We start from the raw sequence: 27,813 nt of genomic DNA, 5'->3' as shown, positions 1-27,813 counted from the left end.
GGGCAGAGAGCTGTTTGTGACCTGTGTGAGAGCAGGGAATATTGGGGATCACTGGTGCAGTATCCACTGTAGTGAGTGTGTAGGGAGCTGGCCTATGTGAGAATTAATTGGGGAAAAGTATTGGCAGTGGGTAGGTGGGAGCTGGTTATTTTATTTTAAATGCCCAGTCAGTACACATATGAAAAGAAGGATGGCCGTGCCCCTTTACCTGTGGACACACCCACGTTACTCATGGCCAAGCCCCCTTTCTATGTGTGTGCCGATTTCCACCCTTCAGATGTTGGAGGGTATGGTGCATTTCAGTATTGTTAGTTAACATACCTCCCAACATGACCCATTCCAGGTCCAGGAGGGACACAATGCTCTGTTGCTGGACCCTCTTAATTTATGATTGTCATCACCTGTTTCGAAAAGGGTCATGTTGTGGGGTATGCTTTAAATCAGCACACAGGGGTCTATTCATGAAGTAGTGAAAAGTGTGAAGTTGTCCGTGGCAAGCTATGTTACCTAGCAGCAGCGTCCTTTTCTAACCAATAAAATGGCTGCCGTTCATGTAGCCGGCGTCACGTCAGGCAGCGAAGCAGCGGTACACAGCGTGTCAGCCCCTGAGTGTAGCTGGAGCGCTGTTCTAGCAGTTTCTCTGACACTGCATACGTCATCACTCTGCGACCAGGAACGATTCCTCTCTTTCTCTTGTTTTCTGTCACATAAAGTCGGTGCCTTACCTCAGCAACCTCCCAGCGCCACCGCAGCCCGGCCCCGAGAGACGCTCGCCACCCAGTCAGGCAGCGGCAGTATAAGGCTCCGTCTGTTCGGCGGCCCCAGACTAGTGCCCGGCAGCAGCGGTGACGTCGCAGTGACGCCGGGGTATGAGGAAGCGCTGCTGCTAGTGCGGCCTGAGAGTTGCGCCAGCTCCGCCCGATCCCCAGCAGCCGGAGAGCCCGTCACACACATGCCGAACACAGGCTGCTGCTGAGCCTCCAATCACCCACCGCATCATCCCCGGGCTCACACCGCGCTCGCCACTGCATCATCACCATCACCGGCTGCTTCACCCTCCCCGCTGTCTCCTCTCCGTCCTGCTCCAGCCATGTCCGATCCCCCCGCATCCCCCGGCGCCCACTCCACGCCCTCCGGATCTTCCGACTCCCCGCGGGTCATCAAAGTCACAGTGAAGACGCCGAAGGAGAAGGAAGAGTTTGCGGTGCCCGAGAGCAGCAGCGTCAGGGAGGTGAGAGCGGGGCTAGGAAATGGGGGGGAAGAGGGTGATGGGTGGTCGGGGGTGCTATCACTGGCAGTGTTATCCGCTCTATGCCCGTGTGTGCCATCTCTCACTGCAAACTCACCAATTGCATACACAGTATTCATGTGACATGTATGTGTGCCACATGTGCTGGTGACAGCAGGCTCTGTATGTCCCCTGTTTGTGTAACACAAAGGGAGATTTGGGCTATCTGGATGGGAGGAGGGGGACAGTGGTGACTCTAGAAAGTGCTCTCTGACATATCACTTCTGTAATTACACAAAAAACACACACCTTGTAAACTTAAGGAAGGTGACAAAAGCCATTTGTCATCCTTGTGTGCAGGCCGCCATGCTACAATGCTCTATTGCAGCCTGTTACTAATTCATGGCTTTAGAGTTTCTGAACTTTCAACCCACTGACAGGAGGCCGAGGTATATTCCTCAGACTGCATATACAGAACTACTTGTCCTTGACACACTTTCTGTTTAGTACCTGTGTATTGTGGTGCACATACTTATCTCTACATTTTTAATAGTACCTTCTTATCATGATGTACGTACATACATTACGTATGGTGCAGTCCTTGCCCACGCAAATCTAAATGAATAAATTCTTGTGGGGACAATAATCAGAGTAGATCTCGTTATTTGTATTCTTTTGAATGTACTCCCCCTTGATCATTGAAACGGAAAGCCTTGTCTGATGTATGAATTTTTACTCTTGCCAGTTATTTGCACCTGCATTTGTATACCTGTCCTATCACATTGCTGCAGTAACTTATGTACTAAAAGAATGCTGAAAGTACATTCAGGACTATTCTGCTCTTGGACCCCATATGTCAAATATTATGACAGGACCCCAACAATTTACCACAGAATGGCTGCCACATATGTGTGGTCAGCAGGCCACACACCCACAGTAGTACAGCGGAGACACACAATGTACATTAACTTGATGACTTTATTTTCTTAACGTGCATACACACTAGGTCAGTGGTTCCCAAACTGTGTGCCGTGGCTCCCTGGGGTGCCTCGGGACACATGCAGTGGTGCCCTGGGTTGGTGGTCCAGGACCAATTCAAATTATTAATGGTTAATTATTTATGAGCAAAACCGGTGCTGGTGGCTGTCAATCATAAAATGTGTACAAACAGAAGCAAATCCTGCCCTTTACCACATAACTGACCCTAAGAATCACATATAAACTCAATCTAATAATTTATTTGGGGGCCTAGGGGTGCCGTGAAAAAAATTCTGATACTCTAGGGTGCCGTGAATCAAAAAGATTGGGAACCTCTGCACTAGGTGATATAATGAACAATCTCACTTATTTTTCCCCTCCTGAGCGGTATCGTTGTAATATCGCCTGTGTGTTCGCTGTGCCCAGTGAATGATGCAGGCTCCAGCAGGTCAACAACAACTCGCCTCTAACCTCACATTGTTGTATGTACAGATGAGGGAGTACATTGTGAACGAGGTCCCTCCACTGGCATCTGCAAATATATAAGCACTTGCTGATGCTGGGTCCCTGCAGCAACCGCAATTGTAAAGTGTGTATGGGGCATTACACATCACAGGGACATGCTTTTTTTCAGAGCTCCTGGTTTGTTTTGTTTTTCGATTCATTCATTCATGCAAATGTTACGTTTATACCCCTTGTGATTGCTTTGGGGGTGGCAGGGAGACTAATGGGGGAGAGAGGGTGATGGGAAAGAAGATGCAGTGGTTGTTCAATCTCACTTATTTTTCCCCTCCTGAGCGGTATCGTTGTAATATCGCCTGTGTGTTCGCTGTGCCCAGTGAATGATGCAGGCTCCAGCAGGTCAACAACAACTCGCCTCTAACCTCACATTGTTGTATGTACAGATGAGGGAGTACATTGTGAACGAGGTCCCTCCACTGGCATCTGCAAATATATAAGCACTTGCTGATGCTGGGTCCCTGCAGCAACCGCAATTGTAAAGTGTGTATGGGGCATTACACATCACAGGGACATGCTTTTTTTCAGAGCTCCTGGTTTGTTTTGTTTTTCGATTCATTCATTCATGCAAATGTTACGTTTATACCCCTTGTGATTGCTTTGGGGGTGGCAGGGAGACTAATGGGGGAGAGAGGGTGATGGGAAAGAAGATGCAGTGGTTGTTAGGGAGATCCCAGAAGAGGCAGTAGGTGTTGAGTTAATCTGTATTCTCTAGTACAATGTATGTGCTCCTGTTCACCCACCACATTCCAGTACCTGAGATGAGTCTCTGATGCCGCCAGTTGGAGACTGGAGAAGCTGAGCATTGAGCACTGGGTTGCTGCTGAGAGGCCGAGCACTGGGCTAGGGAGTGAGGCTGTAGCTTGGCTCCTAAGATCTGCCATTCACTAGACCAGGCTTTCCCAACCACGGTCCTCAAGGCACACCAACAGTGCAGGTTTTAGTGATATCCAGGCTTAAGCACAGATGGTTTAATCAGAATCACTCAGGTACTAATTAAGTCACCTGTGCTCAAGCCTGGATATCACTAAAACCTGCACTGTTGGTGTGCCTTGAGAACCGTGGTTGGGAAAGCCTGAACTAGACCGATCACATGCGATATCGCATGTGATCCTGCTGCCTGGGACCTTCCCGGGGGGCTCGTGGGGGATCAGCTGGGATTTCTCCCATTGGGTAAGTTGCAGTAGTGGATGGGGGCCATAAGGAGTAAAGTTTGAGTATACACCAAAAAGAATTGGCCAGATCCTGGTATTTGGAATGAAAATCTTGTAATGAATCACAGATTTAACTAATTTGTGGGTACTTGTGTATTATCACGGCACTGTAGGAAAATCGCATCGCATGGGCCTTCTTTTTAAGGGCCGTGCGATGTGATTTTCCTATGTAATTTATTCACTGCTCTCTTAGCCCCGGGGATTGCATCGCAACGCACCTCCCACATATATATAGGGATGTTGACCGCCGAGATTCCATACCGAATCCGTACGTACATGGCAGCATTGAGGAGACACAAAATGCAGTGAGTAGTCTGAAATAACGCACAATTTAACTGAATTGTCAGTCTCCTTGAATCACTGACTTGAGAGATTAGAGAAGTCATCAGCCTGACAGTCAGCAACATGGAGTCGTAATCCACTGTGGGGTCAGGACCCACAGTTTGGGAACTGCTTGTCTAATGTATGCCCAGCTCAACCAGTTCAAATGATTTTGGATTCCCGAGCTAACTGGCTGAGAGCTTGGAGTAATCAGCCTGAGCTCATGTCGCCCACTTTGGGTTGGCAACCCATAGTTTGTGATACGTTGGTCTGCTGCCGTCCCTCCATAGTACATCTGGAGATTTGGGAACTTCAGTATTTTCTGACCGATATACCCCCTTGGAATGGTGTTTACTGAGAAATGGGTAATGTAAGTGTGTACACAATATGTAGCATCATTAACGATATGCATGATAACAATGTACTGTGCATATCGTCTAGTGTGTATGCCCCTTCGTTAATGGTGGGCACTTTTGCTGCATTTCGTACAGTGTGTATCCAGCTTAAGGCTTGTCCCAAACTTCTGTTTTTTAAGTATCCTGACCACAAAACCACCTCTCCCATTTTTGATGGGTCACTCTGATGCTTTATGGAAAACTTCAGATGAGGTTTTCATGTGGCATTTTCTTCAGTTCTGGGTTTTTCCTCTCTACTTGTGTGTGCAATGAAACTTCTCTGCTCCACATCTGATAATTAAATTAGTAAGAATGCGAAAGCTTTTCCACAGGGTTGCATGGACTAGTAGCATTCCGTCATGGCCACTATTTGTTTTCTGTAGTAACAACAGCAACACTGTCGGGCAGTGGACAGAGTAGTCTTAACTATTGGCCTATCAAATCGCATCAGTACTCACATCTCATGGCATGCTAGAGGGGCACAATTTACACTATATAGTGCAGATCTGCACTATATAGTGTTGCCTGCCCTCTCTATCTGGCTGCCGATTTGTGCTCACATGGGAGCGCGCATCGGGCTTGCAAGCCCTAAAAAAGCATGTGATTTGGCTTCCGATGTTCCCTATATCGGGAACATCGGAAGCCAAATCTTACCGTGTGTACACACCATTACAGTTTAATTACAGAAAGTGAAAAGGATTAAGCGTTGCCTGTTCTCATTATGTTCAGTACAAGACAAGTGGCTAATAAACTTAATGTCTGGGCTATACTAGCCTGTTCTGTTGTGTGATGTGTAACATAGGAAGCCACATGCAATCTGTTGTGTGTTTTTGTTGTGCTGTATTGCAAGAAAATCTTTCTGTGACATGCCTTGTATTTCATTGTGTGACCCAAACCTCCTTTTCATGTTAATGCTAGTTGTATGTTAAATGCAGAAAGCTGGATTGTCATGCCATCAGTCTGACTGAAAGGTGAGGTGCCGAATGACCGACACACCGACAGGATTCCAGCAGTCAGTATACCGACATCAGGATCTCGACTGACAGGGGCTATTCTCCCTGGTGGTGGTCCGCAACGTAGCAAGCCCGCAAGAGGCTTCTTTGCACCTGCTCCCCTGTTGGAGCACCAGCGGTCGTTTCTGATGTCTGTATACTGATTGTCGGAATCCCAACTGTCAGGCCGTCGTACCACATCTGAACAATGTTGCAGGCTGCTCTTTACCTGTCGCAGTATTGTTCATAATTGCATGTATGTTAACAAAATGGGGGTACAAAGTGTATTGTACCAAAGTAAGGATGATTATATATCCTTTCAGTGAAGTTGTGCAAGTATTGCAACTGTAATTTGTCTCTTGCCAACTGTTGACACTACTTTCGCTATTCATGGATACGACGGGTGTGGTATAGGGTTACGACAGTCGGGATTCCGACTGTCATTAGCCCAACGTCAGGATCCCGACTGGCCGGACTCAGACAGCATGGCAAACGCAGCAAAGCCCCTTGTGGGCACGGTGGCTCACTGCACTCGCCGCCTATTCTATTCTCCCACTATGGGGGTCGTGGACCCCCATGAGGGAGAATAGCCGGTGGCCATCGGGAACCCGTCTGTCAGTGTTTTAACAGTCGGGATCCTGACGTCAGGTAAATGACTGTCAGGACCCCGTCCTGCACCCGGATACGACTGTATTCTTAACTCGGCTTGCATCCTGTGTCTCAACCATTCAATTTCCTAGATATTTAGTAGATGAAGACCTTTCTACTTGCAGTAGAGAATTAAACTGTTTATAAATACGGCAGATAGATTTATAACAATATTTGCACCTGAACAGACCTCCATATGCAAGAGTTTTCTTTTATAAGGAGATATGTTAGTACTGTATGTGACTCACTATGGCACATGAATGAAGGTGTGAAATCAGTCATCGCCATGTGTCACTACTTTCATTATTGCACAATTTAATTACTGTCCCGTTTCAGCACATTACTATATAGCCACAAGAGATCAGGTCCTAGTATAACAAAGCAGTTCTTTTGTATGTTTTCAGTTCAAGGAGGACATATCAAAACGCTTTAAGTCTAATACAGACCAACTTGTGCTGATATTTGCTGGAAAGATTTTAAAGGACCAGGACACCCTCAGTCAGCATGGAATCCATGATGGACTTACTGTTCATCTCGTCATCAAAACACAGAACAGGTACCATTAGGGTATATTCTAACTTTACTGCAAAAATCTAAATATACAGAAGAGATGATGATGTCGATGTTGCATACTGCTTTATATTGCACCATCTCAGTTATTTTTTTTGTTTTTCTGGCCATAGATCGCAGGCTGCTACTTCCACTACTTCTCAGCCCAACAGCCCTGCCAGTCCAGCATCCACCTCTACAACCTCTAGCGATACCGCTACTACCACACCGGCCACAAATACTTCTTTTGGTTTAGGTAAGATGGAGACATAATCTGTGAAGGTATCTGGGTGATAGATCTAAAGAAAAAAAGATAGTCAATAGATTGACCCCCAAATGGTCAACAGGGTCAATAGGTCGACAGTGCTATATGTCAATATAAAAAAGGTAATCATAAGTTTAAAAAAAAAAAAAGCAACTTTTTAATCATTTACCATCGACGTAGGCTAAGATTGGGAAGAGATGTGGTCCTACGGTCGACAGTAAAAAGTTTGATCGTCATTAGATTGCTATTGGTCAACAGGCAAAAGGTCGATATAGGTATGCAAAATTTCGACATAAGTTTCTCTCAATTTAAAAACAAAAGTCTTGTTCATACTAAACCATCACAGTAGACATGAAAGGGGAATATAATAGTGTGCTGAGCTCAAAGAGGCAAAGTAACACACTTATACGGTGTCCATCTCAACATTTGCCAACATAGACACAAAAAAATAAACGTGTGTCGACCCAGTAACTGTCTACCTTATTACTGTTGACAAATCGACCCATCCCTGATTGGAAATAGTAACGTGCACAAAGTGAGGCTAAAAACACTGTTTAGTAGCTTAATTGGCTTCTGATGAAATATTCCCATAATTGGTAAGGAATGTATATTATTATTATTAGCTCCAATGTTTCTGGTACAGAGGTGTAGGGGTTAATAATCTCTGCAAAACACTGCATCGTATGTCGGCACTGTACAAATAACCACTCCTAAATATGATAGCTACTTTCCAACATATTTTAGAATGATGTGAAAAATAATTCATCTTTTTCTCCCTGTTTTAATTGATTTGTTTCTTAATTTTACAGGGGGCATGGGAGGCCTGGCGGGGCTAAGTAGTTTAGGTATGAACGCATCAAACTTCTCCGAGCTGCAGAGCCAGATGCAGAGACAGCTCATGTCCAACCCGGAGATGATGGTTCAGATCATGGAAAACCCATTTGTACAGAGTATGCTGTCTAACCCTGACTTGATGCGGCAGTTGATTATGGCCAATCCCCAAATGCAGCAATTAATCCAGAGAAATCCTGAGATCAGTCACATGCTTAATAATCCGGACATAATGAGACAAGTATGTGTTGTGTTTTGTTTTTTTGTTCCTTCTCTCTTTTTTTTTTTTTTTTTTCCTGCTAGACTGGTACATGGTCTTTACAGTATCACTGTAATGTCAGTTCAGAAGTGTTTAATAGGGCTACAGTAAAGTTTGTCATCGGTCCAAAACCATATACTTTCAAGGCAATGGAGCAACAGTTTATGGAACGTATAATGCGTGTCTAGTGTTGGGTATTACACATTGTACAAAAATACTGTATTATATAGTATGAAAATGTGATGACTATTTTATTTAGATTATTATTGATCAAACTTTAGTTATAAAATCACAGTACCCTGCTTAGCACTGTATCTGTTCTTTTGGATGCTCTTTATCATATCAATATTTAAAAAAAAAAAAAATCTCTATTTTCTAACTAGACACTAGAACTTGCCCGAAATCCAGCAATGATGCAGGAGATGATGAGGAACCAAGACCGTGCCTTGAGCAATCTTGAAAGTATTCCTGGAGGCTACAATGCCCTGCGCAGAATGTACACTGACATTCAAGAGCCAATGCTTAACGCTGCTCAGGAACAGGTAAATCCAATGGTTCCGCATAAGGCTTTGAAAAAAAAAAAAAATGTTAATGTTTTAATATCTTAATGCCCCCATACACTACAAGGACTTAAATCGTCCCAAATCGGATGCCTTTGATGTCCTATTAGGTCAGATGCGTGGCCCCGTGTGCATCGGACCTGAGTCGGAGGTCCTCCAACTATGACCCCCCCTCGGTGGTGAGGACTAAGTCGCATGCGATAAATTACATGTGAAGGCACCACATGCGATGTATACCTTCCCGGGTGGATCACATGGCCATACACTGCTGCAATATATCGCAGTACTGTATGGCCACCTTAACATTTAAAATGTATGTGAATGAGATTATTATTGGTTGGTTGTACAATAGCTGCAATCCTCAGAGTCCACACCAGTGGAATACTCTGGAAAAAGTGATGCGTGTACATTGACACACTAAAAAGCCACAGCTTAGATAATTGTTTGGATACATGATATATATTTTAATTATTTAATATTTTTCGGTAAGGGATTATTTCCCATATTTAGGGCCTTATCCTTTAGAGGTTTGCCATTTCCACTCCTGTTTCTCTAGCACTGGGAGCCATTGGAGTGGCGGGGTTTGTCCTGTCTCCAACTGGGCATACATGTACGAGATAGGAAAGTAAATGGATCATTGCAGTTGTCAAAGCACTCCAACAGCCAAGTTTTTAAGGGTACACATGCTCATGCATAGGTGACTTAGTACCTGAGTAAAGCTGTGTACACACGGGGGCGATTTCAGCATATATCGCTGGCAACATGGTCGCTGAGCGACCATATTGCCAGCGATTGGAGTGTGCACCGGCGATAAATCAACGGGTGCGTGCTCCCGTTTTGAGCCCCTAATGCTCGCTGGTCGGAGGAGCATGCTCCTCCAACCAGCGACTTCCTCTGCATCTTCTCCTGGCAGTGTGTCATTTTAATCAGCAACCATCTCTGGTCGCTGATGAAAACAGAACACACTGAGCAATATATTGCCAGTGATCATATTGCACCGTGTACATGGCTTAAGTTTTTCTATACCATCTGTGCACAGAGGGATATCCCAAAAACCTGATATATTGTAGTGAATGCATTTGGGAAACACTGTACAGATCTTCAATATCCAAATAGGTTGTTTTTTGTTTGTTTTTTAATGGAGACAAAAAGTCACTCTTTTAAAATATACAGTATTTCAGTTTATTTTCTCCTCCCAGCAGCAGGGGACATTGCAGTCTACACGTGTGGGATAGTGTGGGTGCATTGAAGGAGTCGGCACTTTAAGAAATTTGAATACAGCTGGCTCCTCCCCCCGCTATCCCCCAGCAGACTCCAGTCTTAGAAAAAGTGCCCGGAGGAGTCGGACTCCCGGGCTGTGTCTCCTAAGGAGACTAGGCTTTTTGTTTCCTTTTTATTTATTTTTTATTTATACTTGGACACAGACAGGCTGGGAATGCCTGTCTGCGACGTGGGACCCTGGAGGGACATGGTCGGGCCTGCATGCAGCCTCCCTCCACTGTCCAGCCACCGGAGCCTCCGTTCCGGGGACCCGCCCGCAGCTGCATGCGGTGTGCGTCGCGGGTCCTGGGCTATCTCCCCCGAACTCCAGGGACGCCGGTGACAAGTAAGGGCGCTGTGCGCCAGACAGGGGGCGGCCATTAAGCGCGATGGTCGGTGGCAGAGAGAGAGCTGACTCGCGGTGGTGACGTCAGCGCACCCTCCAGTATGCCGGCTGTTTGGGGCGGGCTTGGATTTCGCGCCTCAGCGTAAGAGAGGAGGGCGGAGCTTGCTTCTCTCTCTTCTCTCTGAGCTTTTGAGCTGTGAGGTGGCTTTTGCGGTGCTCTCTCTCTCTGCAGTTTGCTGTACAAAACGGGACCTTTGTTACCTGTGCAGCTCAGCGCTCCCCAGCGGACTACAGGGACACTGTAAGTCTTAAGGGGTACATTACACACACAAGAATCGGGGGTTATTAATTGGCTCCTCTTCCCCTGTAACTTGCCAGACTTCAGGGCTACTTTACTGGGTATTTCCCTGCTGTTGGGCTGTATTTTGGGGTGTTTCTTGTGTGACTGGTGTTGTGTGTCTGTCAGTATTGTTACATTACTGGGCAGGATGGCAGGAAAAGCAACTTCATCTAAGGCTGCTTTGAAGGTTTATTCCTGCAAGAGCTGTAAGCAGCAATACACACAACATGTTAGAGGGTGTTCCCTCTGTGAGATTTGCTATAAGGCTTCTCAAATTACTGCTGCTCCTGCAACACCTGTGCAGGCAGCTGCTGTTTCCTCAGAGGTGCTGCAATCATTGCTGTCTAATCTGAATGCTGAAATGGCTGCCTCTAGGAAGGATAGAGAGGTGTTTCAGACTCAGCTTTCTAGATTGACCTCTGCAGAGCCTGCTTGGGCTCAATCCTTAATTCAGTCAGTGGACTCTTTAACTCAGTCTATGGCAGGTCCTGCTAAGAGACCTTCGGCTGCTGCTGTAATTAAAAGAAAGGCTATGCCCTCTCTGTTTTTGGCTGATGATTCAGACCATGAGGATTATATTATAGAGGAAGGAGAGGTTCTTCCCCCTGTGGAGGATATCCAACCCTTGGATGTAGGGGAGGATGAATCACAGGGTGTGGAGGGGCTTATTAGAGCTGTTAGGTCCACTCTGAAATTAGAGCAGCCTGAGGTTACTCCCCAGGTGTCCATTTTTGGACGCTCTCAAAGACAGGAGTTGTGTTTTCCGGATTCGGAGGAATTAGACTCTCCTCTCCTCTCTATATGGAAGTGTCCGGATAGGAAATTCCAGGTGTCAGCTCGCCTAAGGACACTATATCCTTTCTCTCCTGAATCCAGGGCCAAGTGGGAGACTCCTCCCACTCCGGATATCTCGCTATCCAGGCTATCTAAGCGAGCCACTCTGCCTGTCCCCGGGGTGGCCTCTTTGAAAGAGGCGCAGGATAGGCGTTTAGATTGCTCACTAAAGACAATTTATTCCACGGCAGGGGTCCTTTTGCGTCCTGCTTTGGCCTCTGCTTGGGTGGCCAGGGCTATGGAGCAATGGGCTGCTGAGCTTGTGGCTGGTCTGGAGCAAAATATGCCTGTGGCAGATTTGTTGCCTATGGCGGAAGGCATCAGGGATGCTTCAACTTACATAGGTGAGGCTGCGGCAGACATTTCGACTCTAGGAGCCAGAATTTCTGCGTCAGCTGTGGTGGCCAGACGGTCGGTCTGGTTGAGGTCATGGCAGGCTGAGGCTGAAATTAAAAAAGCCGTTGAAGCCTTGCCGTTCACAGGGGATATGCTTTTCGGGCCAGAGCTCTATAAACTTATCTCCCAGGCCACGGGGGGTAAGTCTACATTCTTACCTACAGCCGCTCCTCCACCTAAGAGGCGGTCCCTCACTCAGTCCTTTCGGTCCTTTCGAGGCTCCTCTGCCTTTAGAGGCAGGCCCAGAGGAGGTTTTACGGCCTTTAGAGGTCGCAGAGGTAGAGGGGCGGGAACAGCAGCGGCCGCTGCTGCCCCAGCACGTCGCCAGGAGCCCAAGGCTTCCGACAAGACCGTGGCATGACGGTCTTCCGGCTCTAGTGGGAGAATACAGGGTGGGCGCTCGTCTGTTGTTGTTCCCTCAGGTTTGGAAGACTCACTGCAGGGACGAGTGGGTCTTGCAAATTATTACACAGGGATACAGACTTCAATTTTCAGCGCCACCTCCAGTAAGATTCTTTCCAATGGGCCTTCCAAAGCTGGATCAGACAAGAAGGGCCTTACAGGATTCAGTTCAAAAGCTTTTGGACGCTTCTGTAATTATACCGGTGCCAGAACATCAGAGGGGACAGGGGTTTTACTCCAATGTGTTCGTAGTCCCCAAACCGGACGGCTCCGTAAGGCCTATCCTAAACCTCAAGGATTTAAATCAATACATCTGTTACAACAGGTTCAAGATGGAGTCCATACGGTCCGTGATTGCATCACTGGAACCGGGAGAATATCTTATGTCGCTAGACATAAAGGACGCCTATTTGCACGTCCCTATTTGGGAACCTCACCAGAGGTTTCTAAGGTTCGCAATGCAGGCTTCTCATTTCCAGTTCAGGGCTCTGCCCTTCGGCCTGTCGTCCGCTCCCAGGGTCTTTACCAAGATCATGGCCTGCATGGTGGCGGTACTCAGGTTACAGGGGATAACGATCATCCCGTACCTGGACGATCTCTTGATAAAGGCTTCTTCTCAGGACAAGTTGATAGCAGACGCTCTGGCCACATGTTCTTTTCTGGTCCAAAATGGTTGGATCTTGAACTTCGGCAAATCTCAGCTCAATCCAACACAGAGGCTTCAATTTCTGGGCCTTATTCTGGATACGGCGCAGGAGGCGGTATTTCTTCCAATGGACAAGATCGCGGCGCTGCAGTCAAAGGTACGACAGGTCCTAGCTCCCGGCAAAGTTTCGATCCTGTTGTGCACCAAGGTGCTGGGGATGATGGTAGCCTCTTTCGAGGCCATCTCGTACGGCAGATTTCATACCAGAACGTTCCAATGGAACCTACTGTCACAGTGGTCGGGGTCACATCTACAGATACACGGGAAGATTACCCTGCCAAGAGCAGCTCGTCAGTCACTTCAATGGTGGCTTCATGCAGTTGGACGATACTGACCACCGACGCCAGCCTCAGGGGCTGGGGAGCTTTTGTTCTCAACCAGACTTTTCAGGGGCGGTGGTCGGCCCAGGAGGCAAGTCTTCCGATAAATGTCCTGGAATTAAGAGCAATCAGGTTGGCTTTGGGTCAGGCACACAACTTGCTCAGGGGACGTCCGGTAAGAGTCCAGTCGGACAATGCGACTGCGGTCGCATACATAAATCGACAGGGAGGAACCAAAAGTCGTGCGGCCATGCGCGAGGTGCGTCCTATCTTGGAATGGGCCGAGGCGTTTGTCCCCCGATTCTCTGCGGTGTTTCTGCCGGGCGTGGAGAATTGGCAGGCGGATTATCTGAGCAGACAGGACTTCCACCCGGGAGAGTGGGCCCTTCATCCGGAGGTTTTTCATCAGTTGACGGTCCGGTGGGGCATGCCTCAGATGGATTTGATGGCCTCCAGGTTGAATCGGAAGGTACCTCGGTATTGTGCCAGGTCTCGGGATCCGGAAGCTCTGGCGGGGGATGCATTCTCCATCCCATGGGATTTCCAGCTGATATATGCGTTTCCGCCGTTTCCACTCATAGCAAGAGTGCTCAAGCGCATAAAAAGAGGGTCCGCTTCAGTAATTCTGATTGCCCCGGACTGGCCGAGACGGGCCTGGTATTCGGACCTCAAGCTTCTTCAAGCGGATGTGCAGTGGCGTCTCCCACTCAGACAGGATCTTCTACAACAAGGACCATTTATCTACCCCGGCTTAGCGTCTCTACGTTTAACGGCGTGGCTATTGAAGCCGACTTGTTAAGGAGACGTGGAATACCGCAGTCTGTAGTTCCAACTATGCTGAAGGCTAGGAAGGAGGTGACCGCTTCTCATTATCACAGGATTTGGAAATCCTACATAGCCTGGTGCGAAGCTAGATCAGTACCAAGGGCAGTGTTTCATCTTTCCCGTTTGTTGGAGTTCTTACAATTGGGTTTAGAGAAGGGTCTCAGACTGGCGTCTTTGAAGGTCCAGGTGTCTGCCCTATCGGTGTTTTTTCACAGAAGGCTGGCTCTAATTCCGGAGGTACAGACCTTCTTAAAAAGGGTTGTTCGTATACAGTCTCCCTTCGTTCCGCCTTCAGAGCCATGGGATTTGAAGTTGGTTCTGAAATTCCTAAGATCTGATACTTTTGAGCCCTAAGATTCGGTGGATCTAAGGTTCTTGACGTGGAAGACGGTCATGTTGATGGCGCTGGCTTCGGCCCGCAGGGTGTCGGAGCTTGGGGCTCTTTCCTGTCGTTCCCCGTTTCTGGTTTTCCACAAGGACAGGGCGGAACTCAGAACTCGCCAGGGTTTCCTTCCGAAGGTGGTTTCGTCGTTCCACGTGAACCAGCCTATTGTGGTTCCAGCCCTTTCACGAGATATGAAGTCCTTGGACGTGGTGCACGCTCTGCGTATCTACGTTTCCAGAACGGCATCGTGGAGAAAGACGGATAGTCTTTTCGTGTTGTATGGAGCAGGAAAGAAGGGTTGGCCGGCGTCCAAGCAGACGCTGGCTAGGTGGTTGTGCCTCACAATCAAGGAGGCCTACGCTAGGGCTAACAGTCCTCCCTTTAGGGATTTCCGCCCATTCAACAAGGGCCGTAAGCACATCGTGGGCTGCGGCCAGAGGTGTTTCGCTCACACAGGTTTGTAGGGCGGCCACTTGGGTGGGTGCTAGCACCTTCGCCAAGTTCTATAAGTTTGACAGCTTTGCCAGTGAGGAGGCATCATTCGGCAGAGCTGTTTTGCAGGATTCTCAGCGCTCTCCCTCCCGGGTTTAGTGCTTTGGTACTATCCCACACGTGTAGACTGCAGTGTCCCCTGCTGCTGGGAGGAGAAATAAGGAATTTGGTACTTACCGGTAATTCCCTTTCTCCGAGGCAGCAGGGGACACTGCACGCCCTCCCAGCGCTTTATTCCTGCCATCTTACAAGTTGTTTTACTTTAACATTGAATGTTTGCCGATTGCAAGTTGTGGTTTCTTGTTATGAGTTATTCTTGCTAATCTTTTCTCTTCTGCGAAGTGTCTCCTCTGTTCCAGGGATCGAGCCCTGGCCCCTATCCTCTCTCGGTCACAGTTTCTAAGACTGGAGTCTGCTGGGGGATAGCGGGGGGAGGAGCCAGCTGTATTCAAATTTCTTAAAGTGCCGACTCCTCCAATGCACCCACACTATCCCACACGTGTAGACTGCAGTGTCCCCTGCTGCCTCGGAGAAAGGGAATTACCGGTAAGTACCAAATTCCTTATATTTAAGGTTATGTCTGTCATTTTTAGTTTGGAGGCAACCCTTTTGCTTCACTGATGAGCAATGCACAAAATGCTGGAAATCAGCCATCGCGAACAGAAAACAGAGATCCTTTACCCAATCCTTGGGCTCCTCAGTCTAACTCCACTGGTTCTCCATCAACCGGTGAAGGCGGAACTACTCCAGCTGGGAATAGCACCACTTCAACACCAAGCTCCACATTACCAAGTATGACATCTGGTGCAGGAGGTACATTTCACAGTAACATTACTTATATTTAAGCTGTAATGTGTATTGAACTGTGGCGCTCTTTATTTGTACTCTATTTTTGTTAGTTATTCTATGTTATGCCAAGTTTTGTCTCCCTGTACTGTTCCTTTGTACGGTGCTGCAAAACACGTGGCGCCTTATAAATAAAATTATAATAATAATTTCATTCGAGCAGGCTAGAAGATGGAAATAAAAAGATGACTTCTTCAATAAATAACTATAATTAGGGCATTAAATCTACTTGTTTAAACAGGTAGCATTGTTTTAGTTTTTGGAAAATGTATAGATTCTCTACTTTGTGTAGTGCCAGTTCCATATACATCAAATAGGGGATCTGCATACGTTTTGGCTATATTTCAGTATTCTTGGCCATTTCATTTGCACCGGTTGCTAACGGGTGTGTAAAATATACAGCCTTCCATTCTCCTAAATCGAACAATAGCAGTAAAATGGGTTGTAGTGAAGACTTCATTGACTTTCAGCCTGGTACTTTTACAGGATGTCACCTTTCCAACAAGTCTATGCATGAGATGTTTTCCCTGTATTGCTGCCTCCGTTATCTATAAGGGGCAGTGATAGACAGGGGGAGGGCGTCAGAGAAATACATGGAGCGGAAGAGGCAAGAAGTACACATAGGGAAGGTAGGAGGCAGATGCACTCAAGAGGGAGGGGTCAGACACACAATTGGGAAGAGAGTAGTTGGAAACATTCATGGGGACAGGAGGAAGAGGGTGGTCAGTAACAGTCATGGAGACATGTAGAAAGCGCAGGTGATGGGAAGCAGACCAGTTGGGAGTGGGATCAGAGGCATGCATGGCCAGACAGGTGGCAGAGGAACATAATGGGGAGGAGAGACGATTGGTGCAGAAGCACTCATGGGGAGGGGGGACAGCTATATATGGAAAGGGAAAATGATAGATGCAGACACACACTTTTGGTAGAAAGAGCAGAAGCACTCGCAGGAGAGACTTGCCTATATTACTGATGACTCATGGAAGCAGGTGAAGGATGACTTGTGATCATTGCTGAATGCCTTCTGAGAGCACAGCTCCTGCAGTACCATTCTTGGCCCTTGTGTGCACTACCATTATTCTGTTACTAGAATGGTCACTCTAATACCCCCTTTCGCATTGCAAAAATACCTGGGGTATTGCCTGGATGAAAAAAAATTGGTTTGAACAACTCCGGTTTAAAGCGTGGCAGCGTTTACATGGGTGATCTGGGTTCTTTGTGAAAGGGTTGGACCCGTGTTGGAACTAGGTTTGTGATGTGAAAGCAGTTTTACTCAAATAATCTGCACTTCTGTCATAGATTTCCCCGGCAAATGCTCTATAAAATGGTGCATACCATTTGCGGGGACACTAGTGCCATCCTTGCTGTGGTATGTTTGCATTGCAGGATCTGTATTTCATGTAAATACACCTTTGAATCAATGATGTTGTCATTTCTTAGCACACGTTCTCTGCACAGAGACTTGTTTAAAACAGTCACTGCGGAGGGACCTTCTGAACACCCTGTATAATTTTAAAAGGTCTGTCAAAGACTAATAAGATTACCGAGAGCAGGTATAGGTATTTTAGTTCTCTGAGGAGTATGTAGATCTTTGCTTTGCCCTTTGGAGCTCCCATGGTCTACTGTCGATGGTGGCAAATCCATTAAGCTGTATCATGTAACAATTTTGCTAAAGGAATTGGGAACTGTACAATTATGACTGCTCTCCAAAACAAACTATCACACAGCTAATGAGTAGTACACACCGTATCCATGCTCTCCAGTAAATTAGCACAGTAATAATTGTTGCCCTAAACTCCATGTGTTGTGTTATTTGAGTGGACACAAAGTGGTGTCCTAGAAAAGGTATTTTATTATGAAGCGACAGTTTGCATATGAAATTGGCACAGACAATAAATATAGATACTAATTTCCTACCCTTAAGGAAGGTGGCACAGACAATAAATATAGATACTAATTTCCTACCCTTAAGGAAGGTGTACTAATAAGTATGTCCAGCTAACCTTTACCTAGTGACAAATGATTCTAGAATATCATGTTTTCACTTTACTCATTTTTTTTTTTTTTTTCTCTTTAAGCTGGGATGTTTAATACACCGGGTATGCAGAGCTTGATGCAGCAAATTACAGAAAATCCCCAACTGATGCAGAATATGTTGTCAGCGCCTTATATGAGAAACATGATGCAGTCTCTTAGCCAGAATCCAGAACTTGCAGCACAGGTAACTGTGACTGGAGGGGGTCTGAAGTATAGATTGTTGTTTAGGACCTTAGCACTCTAATGTCAAGATTAATTGTCCTCACTCTTCTACATCCTGAAGAAAGCTCAGGTGTGTAGTTTTTTTTTTTTTTTTTTTTTTAAAGGCCACAGAACAGGTTTTTGATTCTGGACTTATTACATGTTTCCATTGCCACTAATAGATTAAAGGGGCCTACACATGGGGTGGCAGGAGCAGTGTGCTAAGCGATCTTGTTCAGCACACAGCGCTGCACCAGTGAGCTGCCAGTGTTCTCAATAGAGAGAACATGGGTGATGACTAGATTTATACTGCATGCAGTATAAAACGGGGATGCGCATTGCTATCACTGTGTCCCCTACACACGAAGCAATTTTGGGTAATTTTCTAAGCAATCTAGTCAGATCGCTTAGAAAATTCCCCAAAATTGCTCTGTGTGTAGGCCCTGTAAGAGGAAAGGATTAAACAGAAGAGCAAAACTGCAGTTTGTTTAATATCGCTAAAGGTGCATATACACACAATGAGGTTTTGACTATGCAATTTCCTTTGAACTCCCAGGAGCCCAAAACCATACAATATTGACTATATTTAGTCAAGAGCTTACTAGGGCTGATTTTTGACTACACTAGCACATTATATTGTACACAATATAGGCAAAATTGTCTTGCCTGCAGAGTCTTATTCTTGCGATGCCGATCCCAAAGGGGCACGCACAGGCATTGGCAGCTGTGTACACACTTTGCGATTTGTGCTAACTTTGCTTCCAATTTTGACTATGTATTCAAAATTGGAAGCTCAAATCTCACCGTGATGATGCACCTCAAGTCTGAGCTCAGCGTTTTATCTAGCAAACCTTCACACGGCTGAAGGAGAAAAGTCCCGCTCCCTTTTTTTTTCTGGCTAGGTAAAAAATTGTCACTATTTGGAATCCTTGTTTTAAGTCTTGTTAGTATAGACCATGGGTCCTCAAACTGCGGCCCTCCAGATGTTGTGAAACTACAAATCCCAGCATGCCTTGCCACAGTTTTGCTATAAGGGAGTGTTAAAACTGTGGCAAGGCATGCTGGGATTTGTAGTTTCACAACATCTGGAGGGCCGCAGAGGACCCATGGTATAGACCTAATGAATAAACCATAGTTGTGGGATTTGTTTTTAATTTTATATTTCAATTTCTAGATGATGCAGAATAACCCACTCTTTGCTGGGAATCCTCAGCTTCAAGATCAAATGCGACAACAGTTGCCAACTTTCCTACAGCAAGTATGTTAACTACTTAACTAACTACTATTTCTTCCAAAAACCACACAAATTGTCTTAATTTTTATAAAAATTTATCTTATTATTTTTATAATTTGAATTGGTGTAAACATTTATTTAAACAATATTCCAAACTATATAATGGGGTATATTTAATGGTGACGGCAAGCAGTGCCGATAGCTTGCTGTCAGAGTATTCAACAGCGCCCCCTTCATTCGCTGTTTCCACCTCGCTGGTTCTTCTCAAGGAGGTGGAAACGGCAAATGCGACCGTCAAAACGGCGGGGCTCGCCACAAAATGCAGTGGTGTCACCGTTCCAGGGAATCCTCGCCGTCCCCTTGACGGCAAGGATTTCCCCAGAATATTGAATACAGCGAGGGGGTTAGACGGCGAGGACGCCTTTGTTTTCGGTGACCCTCAGTGAAAACAAGCCATCCTCTCCACACAAACAGCCATTGAATACCGCCCATTGTGTGTGTGGTGTGGTTTACTTTTTTTATTATACTGTATATTGGACCAGTGCAGCTTCACATTTTTTAACCTTTCTCCAGCTTTCACCTGGCCCAATCCGCAGGAGGTAGTAGATAAATGATCACAATTTGCTTAGATACTTGGAAGCGCCTATTAGGGTTAGCCCATACCTCATTCAGGAAGCCCTCATGCAGAAGAAGGGAGAACAACCGTCAGTCTCTTGTGATGCTTAAATACCCAGGCTCTGGACCTGGGAGCCAGCTCAGAAGCTTTTTACATGTGATAACAGGCATGCTATTTATCGCTCGTAGAAGGGCTCCCGGGGAGCTGCCGACAGAGTTCAAAGGAAGTCAGATGCAATACATTGTGGGTGCTAAAAAGCACCCGCATTGTGTTGCTGCAGCAGGTCTGAACTCTGACCTGGTGCACGGGGGTCGCTCATCGGGTCAGATGGACGTCACACATGTAATTTGGCTCGATTTCACCCAATATTCTCTCGACCCGATCCGCTGGAATCGTTCCAAATAGCACTAGAGGATTGGGGGGCCTTTGTAGTAGTACGTTTATTTATAAGGTGTCACAAAGTGTCTGCAGGCCTTAACAAAGACTTGATATCACCCAAGTGAGTAAAGAGATATAAGGGGGGCACTCTGCGAAGTAGCAAAGTCATGCTGCTTTGACAATAAACTGAGGGTCATTACTCCCCAAAGTAAGATATACTGGTTTTATAGTGCTGTTAATCTTTTGTTTGTATTGATGTGAGTGTTTAAGGATTAAGACTGCTTTTTGAGATTTTAGGTGTGTGACTCAAATAAACAAGGTGATGGAATAAGGTTGTAACGTAACAAAATGTGGAAAAAGTGAGGGGCTGTGAATACTTTCCCAGTGCACGGTACAATAAAGACAACATATACGAGCTTATCTGAGCTTAGCATTCTGCAATGGCAGTAGAAAAGGTAGTAAATTGTACCAAATGTGTTTTTATCCCTTTTATTGCATTTTTGGGACTTCATGTTTCAGTACTTTAGGAGGGAGCGATCCAAGGGGTGGAGGAGTGGCCATAACACCTAGCCTGACTCCCCTGTCTGGACCAGACCCCAGGGCAAATGGCTGATACCGCAAGATAGTGGTTACCTGCTTCCAGAAGCTTCCCGTTAGTTGAAAAGTACCGGAGCCCCCACTGCCAGCACCGCACTTGTCCTACACTAGTGGTAATAGCCACAACAGCAAGAAATGAGCCGCTCTTACCTGTACACCTTGTGCGTCCAGCTGAGGCTTCTCTGGGAGATGACCCATTGCTGAGCCATCGATTATTTAGGGGTGCAGCAGTGAGAGTGCTGGTTCCACTGCATACTCAAATAAAAAGTAAAAAAAAAAAAAGCAGAATGAGATGAATCGAGGAGCAGTATAAAAGCAGTCACGCCTAAACCATGCCCTTCTCTCTGAGGCGCGAAACTGAATCTGAATGCATGTGGCTGGGGGCGCGGTATAGTGGAAAGAAACCTGCTGGGTAATGTAAACAATTTGGTGCCTAGACTCTTCTCTTCAGGCTGCTATCCAGATGATGGGTGACAATGGTTGACATGGGGAAAAAATTGTACTTCAGTTTTTCATGCGGATTGGGGGATTATAAATGGTGAAGTGTGCTGAGAGCTATGAGGCACCTGGCCTGAAGTGTGGTGAGCAATGCAAGGGACCGCACTACTCTAATTGGGGTTCCATGTGGTCAGTTGTACACATGGCCACCAAAAAAAACCCAGCTGAAAAACGTATCTACCTTTTCATGTGTTGACCTATTGGCTGTAGACCTTTTGATCCGGAACACTGCAGACTATGCCCACGGTTATCTCTGTGGTCCTTAGTTGAAGAAGAATTGCATTTTGATTCCTATTGACAATTAAAGTTGAAGCACCAGACTACAGTCCCACAGACCTAATCCTATTTTAGCCGTTTATAACCCTTGAGCTGTATGTTCTCCAGGCTGATGCCACTCCTTCAAATGTGGGTGAACCTGAATTTATTTATACCAAGTTGTGAGAAGATCTTTTCCCGCAACTGTAGTGTAGGAGCTATGCCTAGTAATGGCACTGATCACCAGGCCATAAATTAATATGGGGTGACTCCATTTTTCTAGGTAGTATTATGGCGGTGTTGTTGGGGCTTATGGTCCCTTCCCCCATTTTCACAGCATAAATAGTCCAAAAACAATAGATGTGCTTAAGTTTAGTGATTGGGGCAAATGTGCCCTCTTACCACCTGCTGTGTGAGCATATAAAGCACTCATTTCATGGCATTGACCTAATGCAGAACAGTTGATGAAAGCACAGTGGAAGCTCAAGTTCAAACTTCCTGATAAGATTCTAGAACCATGGTTTAATCGGAGGAACCAGTTTCCTGTGAATAAAATTACCTTATTCCTCTGCTAACCAATGTATGTATGGCACTAACCCCAGTGTTCTCTGATTATACCTGTACCTACAATGTTTCCATACAGCTGAAGATATTATTGCTATGGTTGGTTGCATTTAGTGAGAATATAGAGGAATTTGAAAGTAATATTTGGAAAAAAATCATGTTCATGGTTTCCTCTTTGTTTTTAGATGCAGAATCCTGACACATTATCGGCTATGTCAAACCCCAGAGCAATGCAGGCTCTATTACAGATCCAGCAGGGATTACAGACATTGGCAACAGAGGCCCCAACACTTATTCCAGGGTAAATATCTTCTCTGCCTTTTTGTATGGTCCATTCATAGATGTAGCAGCAAAACAGAGTAAGAACGTCCCTATGCATCATCTGTCTGCAATGAACCATAAAAAAAATGTACTTCCAGACTGCAAAAACACACACACACACACACGTTGCAGCATACCTTTGTTTGAGTAAAAAAAAAAAAAAAAACCTTTAACTTGGACGAATGATCACTGTCTTTCAATTACACTGTCCTAGTCCACATTATGAGGGGTATTCAGGTGCAGTTTATCTTCATACTCCCGTTGCAATGATTTTCCGATTGCAGTTCTATGCTAATCTGGGCACGTGCCAACACATGTAAAAGAACTCCCACTTTGATCTCCAGTAGCAAGTGCATTTGCAGCTTTTAGTGTATACACACCCAGAAAACTGTACCCGGATCGCCATGCCTGCGTTCGCCCAACCACTCAGTTACCACCCCACAAGCTGACTTCCTGTCACTCTTTGCGACTAAAATATTGCTGCAACCCCACTTGCAAGTCACTCTTCTCACTTGCGCACTGCGTCTCCCGGTCACAACATAGAATGACCTCATACGTGTGCTGTAACAAAACCAGTGCAAAACATGTGCAGTAGCAAAAATGTTGCTTTCCTTCCAACTCTGAATGGTGTATTGGACATGTACAAGTAATGGGTATATAAAAGTATAGATGTTAAACCACCATACCAGACAAAAGTGATTTTTAACTTGGCTGCATTTTAAGGAAATCCTTTAAGAAAACCAAGCCTCTGCACCGTGAAGCTAAAAATGCCTGTCAGGAGTTAGCTGCCCTTCACGTGCACTTCTGCTAGCATTGGGCGTATTTATTTTTGTTCAAAAATGCATATTAGTCACATTTAGGCACCAGGAGACTATGCTAATTAATTTGATATGCAAAACTTGTATATTGTGTGTGTCTGAGACTATACAAAAAGACTTGTAATGAAAAAAGTTGTGGCCGCTGCATTTTAGCACAGATTCAGACACTCCCTAGCGCAGATACAAGCAGAGGAGTAGCTAGGTGACCTGCTGGCCTGAGCAACGGTATGTTTCGCCCCCTCTCCCCCTAGTCATTTTTCCTTCTTACAGTAATGCCCCTTACACATTATGCCACACAAACCATATTTCCCCTTACACATTATTCCACACACTAAATTTTGCGCACACCCCTGCAGTGGTGCTTGCACACATACACACAATGCACCTTTGCAGTGCTGCTCTCACACACCATGCACCCCTGCAGTGGCGCTTGCTCTCACACACACTGCACCCCTGTAGGGGTACGCGCACACAAACACACACACACACCCCCCTGCAGTGCTTGCTCACACACACAATGCACCATTGCAGTGCTGCTTCCAAACACACAATGCACCCCTGCAATGGTGCTTACACACAATGCACCCCTGCAGTGGCGCTTACACACACCTACACAATGCACCCATGCAGTGGCGCTTACACACACCTACACAATGCACCCCTGCAGTGGCACTTGCTCTCACACGTATGCAATGCACCCCTGCAGTGGCGCTTACCTACATGCTTGTTGCCATGTGGTTACATGCTCCTAGCCAGGGTTTTCTTGCTCGTAGTAGACATGCTTGTTGCCAAGTGGGATATTAACAGTCCGTTGCTAGGAGAAGTTACATGCTCATTTTCTGGGGGTGTTAAATGCTTGTTGCCAGGGATCGCAGGGGCACCGTGCTCCTGGAATCCGCACTTCCGGGTAGCGCTGGGCGCACTTCACTCCCCTGCCCAGATGCTTGAGGTACAGGAAGACCATTAGCATCTGTCTCCTTTTTAAGGCACATCATTTTTGGTCGGAAGCAGGGTCTCCATTTGCATGTGGACTCTGTGGTGCTGCTTCCCCAGTCTCGGTCTCGGCGCAGTGGTGAAGGGAGGACAGGGGCCAGGTGGCACACCATCTCCTCGGCTCCCTGAGCTTGAGCTCCACCGGAGATACCCTCCGTATGCCTCTGGATACACGTGTTGCTTTTTTTTTTTTTTTACCCATATGTTTAGGTGGTGCTATGTGTTTTATTGAGGTGAGAAAATAAGGTAAATTGCAGTATCTGATTTGAATTTCCTCAAGATGCAATTTTTGACACAAAAAAAAAAAAATGCCTGACACTAGCAGTCTCATTGGACCTTGTGCACTGAGAGGGATTGTTGGTTGCATTTTCAGTAATGATGTACTTTATACTCTAGTACTACTATGCTATCGCCACCTAGGGAAGAGCAGAATAGATCTGTAAATAACTAGATTTCACCCAAGGTGCTCCCCAGAGATTGCGCATGAAGAATGAAATGACCATTTTTCTCTGTTCCCTTACTGTGTACTGCCTCTGTCACCCACACACACATTCAGGTATCTCACATCAAAAGTCTAGCATTGTTCTATAATCTGAATAATTAAGTGTATAGTAATGTGGACTATCAAGAGTTTAATCATTTCACTATTATATATGTGAAACCTTTTAGTGGAATATGTTTTTGAAAAGCTGGAATGCACATGGATGTTGTTGGAATGTAGAATATGGCACAGCCAGAAATGCTGATCTCTGCTTTCTTTACACATGTAGAGGTCCTGGTATTGTAGGCCCTGCCAACCCAGCTCCTGCGCCTGTGCCTACCCCTGGATCAACTGAAAACACAAGTCCTTTGTCTGGGATCTCTGAACCAGGTCACCAGCAGTTTGTACAGCAAATGCTTCAGGCCCTATCTGGTGCTAATCCTCAGGTAACTGATCAGTGTTTTACAGTTGACGCAAGAGTTTTAGAAATATACGAAGTAACCATTTATCGCTTTTGGGCAACATATACGAAGTGCTGCAAGACTACTATGAAACCATATGTTGGTGACTTTGTCATTGTCAGTCCTTGTGTGTTTGTTTCAAAGTACAACTTCATGGGATTTTATGGTTTTGACTCCTTCACTACAGGATGCTTTTTCTTTTGTATAGTAAAAGACTTTCAGGAAGAACTTTCAGAGTTCCTTTTTTATTCCCAAGCTCCTTGTCCCATTAATATTAGAATTGCTGGATCTACCATAAAGCGGGTGCTTCTCCAATCAGCTGCTGTCTCAAAACATTGCAGAATTCGGTACTTCTTTACTTTCACGGCGCCATACCGGGTTACGCTCGCCACTAACTAAGTAAAATAAACTAAGTTAACGCCATGCCAACATGGATAGTTCATACCTCCACTATCCATGTTGACATGGAGTTGATTTTAATTAGCGTGGCGAGCGTAGCGAGCCACCGAGCCCGCAGCGTGGGCGAGCGAAGCGAGCCCCGCAAGGGGACTCTGACGCGCGGCGCCATGAAAGTACAGAAGTACCCAGAATTCTATAATAATTGGAAGTACATTTAGTTGGTGCCATAGCTAGAATTTATGACTGGGTCAGCTGCTGGGAAACAAGGCTGGGGGACAGAGCAGGTGGTTGTCCTTTTCTGGCTAACACTGGGGAAGGCGGTGGCACAGAAATGTCTAGATAGGCCACTGGTGGTGTGTTTCCTGAACATAGGATCTTTGCAGTTCTACTACTTTGCAAGAAAGGGGAATAACAAACTTCTAGCTCCAGTCCCCTATTAATATGTTTGGGGGCACATGTTGTGTAATTGTGAATCACTGCAAATGTGTAAATGGTGGGGTTTTTTTTTTAGGGTTTTCAGCATTTGATTAACAGATGGAACATCTCGAGTACATGTAATGATTAACATTCTTGGCTTCAACAAACTGCCCAAAGTAAATGGCAATTTTGATAGAAGTCATTGTTCAATATTAACTAGATCTGTGAATCAGATTCTTGTATCTCTCGATAGTCTTATTGTCCAGATTTGTTAAGAACTGAGGGGTAGATGTATGAAGCCGTGATAAGAGAGAGGTGAGAGTGTCTGGTACTTTATCACTGGCCAAAATCACTTTTTTTATTTTTTGGGGGGGGGGGGTGTTTTGGGTTTTGAGAAACACCACTAATAAAGTAGCTTAATAAATCGATCATGCTGTAAGATTCTATTTTTTTCCCTCTTGTTAGCAGATTCAAAATCCAGAAGTAAGATTTCAGCAGCAACTGGAGCAGCTCAGCGCAATGGGTTTCCTAAACAGAGAAGCAAATGTACAGGCTTTAATAGCAACTGGAGGAGACATCAATGCAGCTATCGAACGACTACTGGGATCTCAGCCATCATAGCAAACCTTTCCATCCCAGAAAAAGTGTAATTTATTTTTGATAATGGCTTTTAAGTCTCGATAAAACACCTGCTTTATTTCAGTTTGACTCCTGGAATTCCTTGTCATGACAAACTAATGAAGCATATAAGTTTGGATGAAGTGCAGTAGTTTTATCTGAAACTGTGGGAATCAAAGCTTTTTGGTTTGACCGTGTTGCATGTATCACAGACCACCTCTTCCCCACGCATTGCATCGCTTGTGGTTTTTGCAATGAATAGCTTCTGCAGTTGGTTAACCGGTCTCGACAAACCTTTCCCTCTCAAAAGAAATTTGCTTTAAATCAATAGACTTTAGTAGTAATTTATGTAGAATACAAACAAATACTTTAAAGAAAGTATAACAAAATAAGGTTATAATTGGTGATACAATATCGCTTTTTGTGACTTTAGCATGTATTTTTGTTAGCATAATGCTGTAAGATTCATACTGCTTGATTTTTCATTTAGCATTACATTTTTCCTCCATCTTTATGTAAACCTAATGATTTTGCTGCAGTAAGTTTGAGGCAGCCATGAAGGCACACCCACACACGGATAGGGGGAAACTTTATAATTCGGGAAATGTGGAGTAGAAAGCCATGTAACACACAAATATGGTTGGAGAAGCAATGTAGTGGCATTGCTGTGGAACAATTTAATAATCACCATTTCAGTAGGAACACTCTAGAGTACATAATTTGAAGGTCTTCATCAATGGTAAGCCCTTTTGTTGTGGCTTAATTTTATTTGTTGCCATGTAAAGTTAAATTGCACACAGAGCCCTATCGATCCATGTTTCTGAAGTAGCGCCAGTTTGTATTTACACAGGCAGATAACAACACAGTCCAGTCCTGTTCCATGTGGTGCTTGATTTCAGAATGTGAGAAAGTGTCATGTGATCTAATTTTTAACCACATTGTACAAACAGATTATCTTGTTTTTATCAGTAGTACTCTCTCCTGTGCACAGGTAATAAATAAATGCCAACAATT

At 45.4% G+C, this 27,813-nt stretch overlaps 1 protein-coding gene across 2 annotated transcripts; it reads left to right on the top strand.

Moving 5' to 3' along the window:
* Positions 1-589: 589 nt before the first annotated feature.
* Positions 590-27,813, top strand: UBQLN1 (ubiquilin 1). 2 transcript variants are annotated; one of them, XM_083186255.1, is made up of 11 exons: positions 590-1,231; positions 6,700-6,851; positions 6,979-7,100; positions 7,919-8,181; positions 8,583-8,741; positions 15,659-15,878; positions 17,990-18,132; positions 19,324-19,407; positions 22,477-22,592; positions 25,194-25,350; positions 26,650-27,813. In XM_083186255.1, the coding sequence occupies exons 1-11, from the start codon at positions 1,091-1,093 to the stop codon at positions 26,800-26,802; spliced, it is 1,710 nt and encodes a 569-aa protein (XP_083042381.1). In that variant the 5' UTR covers positions 590-1,090; the 3' UTR covers positions 26,803-27,813. The 2 variants fall into 2 exon arrangements, with proteins under 2 accessions (XP_083042381.1, XP_083042379.1); XM_083186253.1 differs by having other exon boundaries at positions 591-1,231; positions 26,647-27,813.

The sequence above is a fragment of the Crinia signifera genome, chromosome 1, assembly GCF_055691185.1.
Source record: "Crinia signifera chromosome 1, ASM5569118v1, whole genome shotgun sequence".
Classification (NCBI taxonomy): domain Eukaryota; kingdom Metazoa; phylum Chordata; class Amphibia; order Anura; family Myobatrachidae; genus Crinia; species Crinia signifera.
Note: the sequence above shows the minus strand (reverse complement) of the source record. Positions and strands in the feature narration are given on the sequence as shown.

What these genes read in the sequence shown, in the direction of transcription:
- UBQLN1 (XM_083186253.1), top strand. Translation starts at nt 1,091, where the DNA reads ATGTCCGATCCCCCCGCATCCCCCGGCGCCCACTCCACGCCCTCCGGA. An exon ending in GTCATCAAAACACAGAACAG is followed by an intron (nt 6,852 to 6,978) that starts GTACCATTAGGG and finishes TTCTGGCCATAG; the next exon opens with ATCGCAGGCTGCTACTTCCA. An exon ending in TGCCAACTTTCCTACAGCAA is followed by an intron (nt 19,408 to 22,476) that starts GTATGTTAACTA and finishes CTTTGTTTTTAG; the next exon opens with ATGCAGAATCCTGACACATT.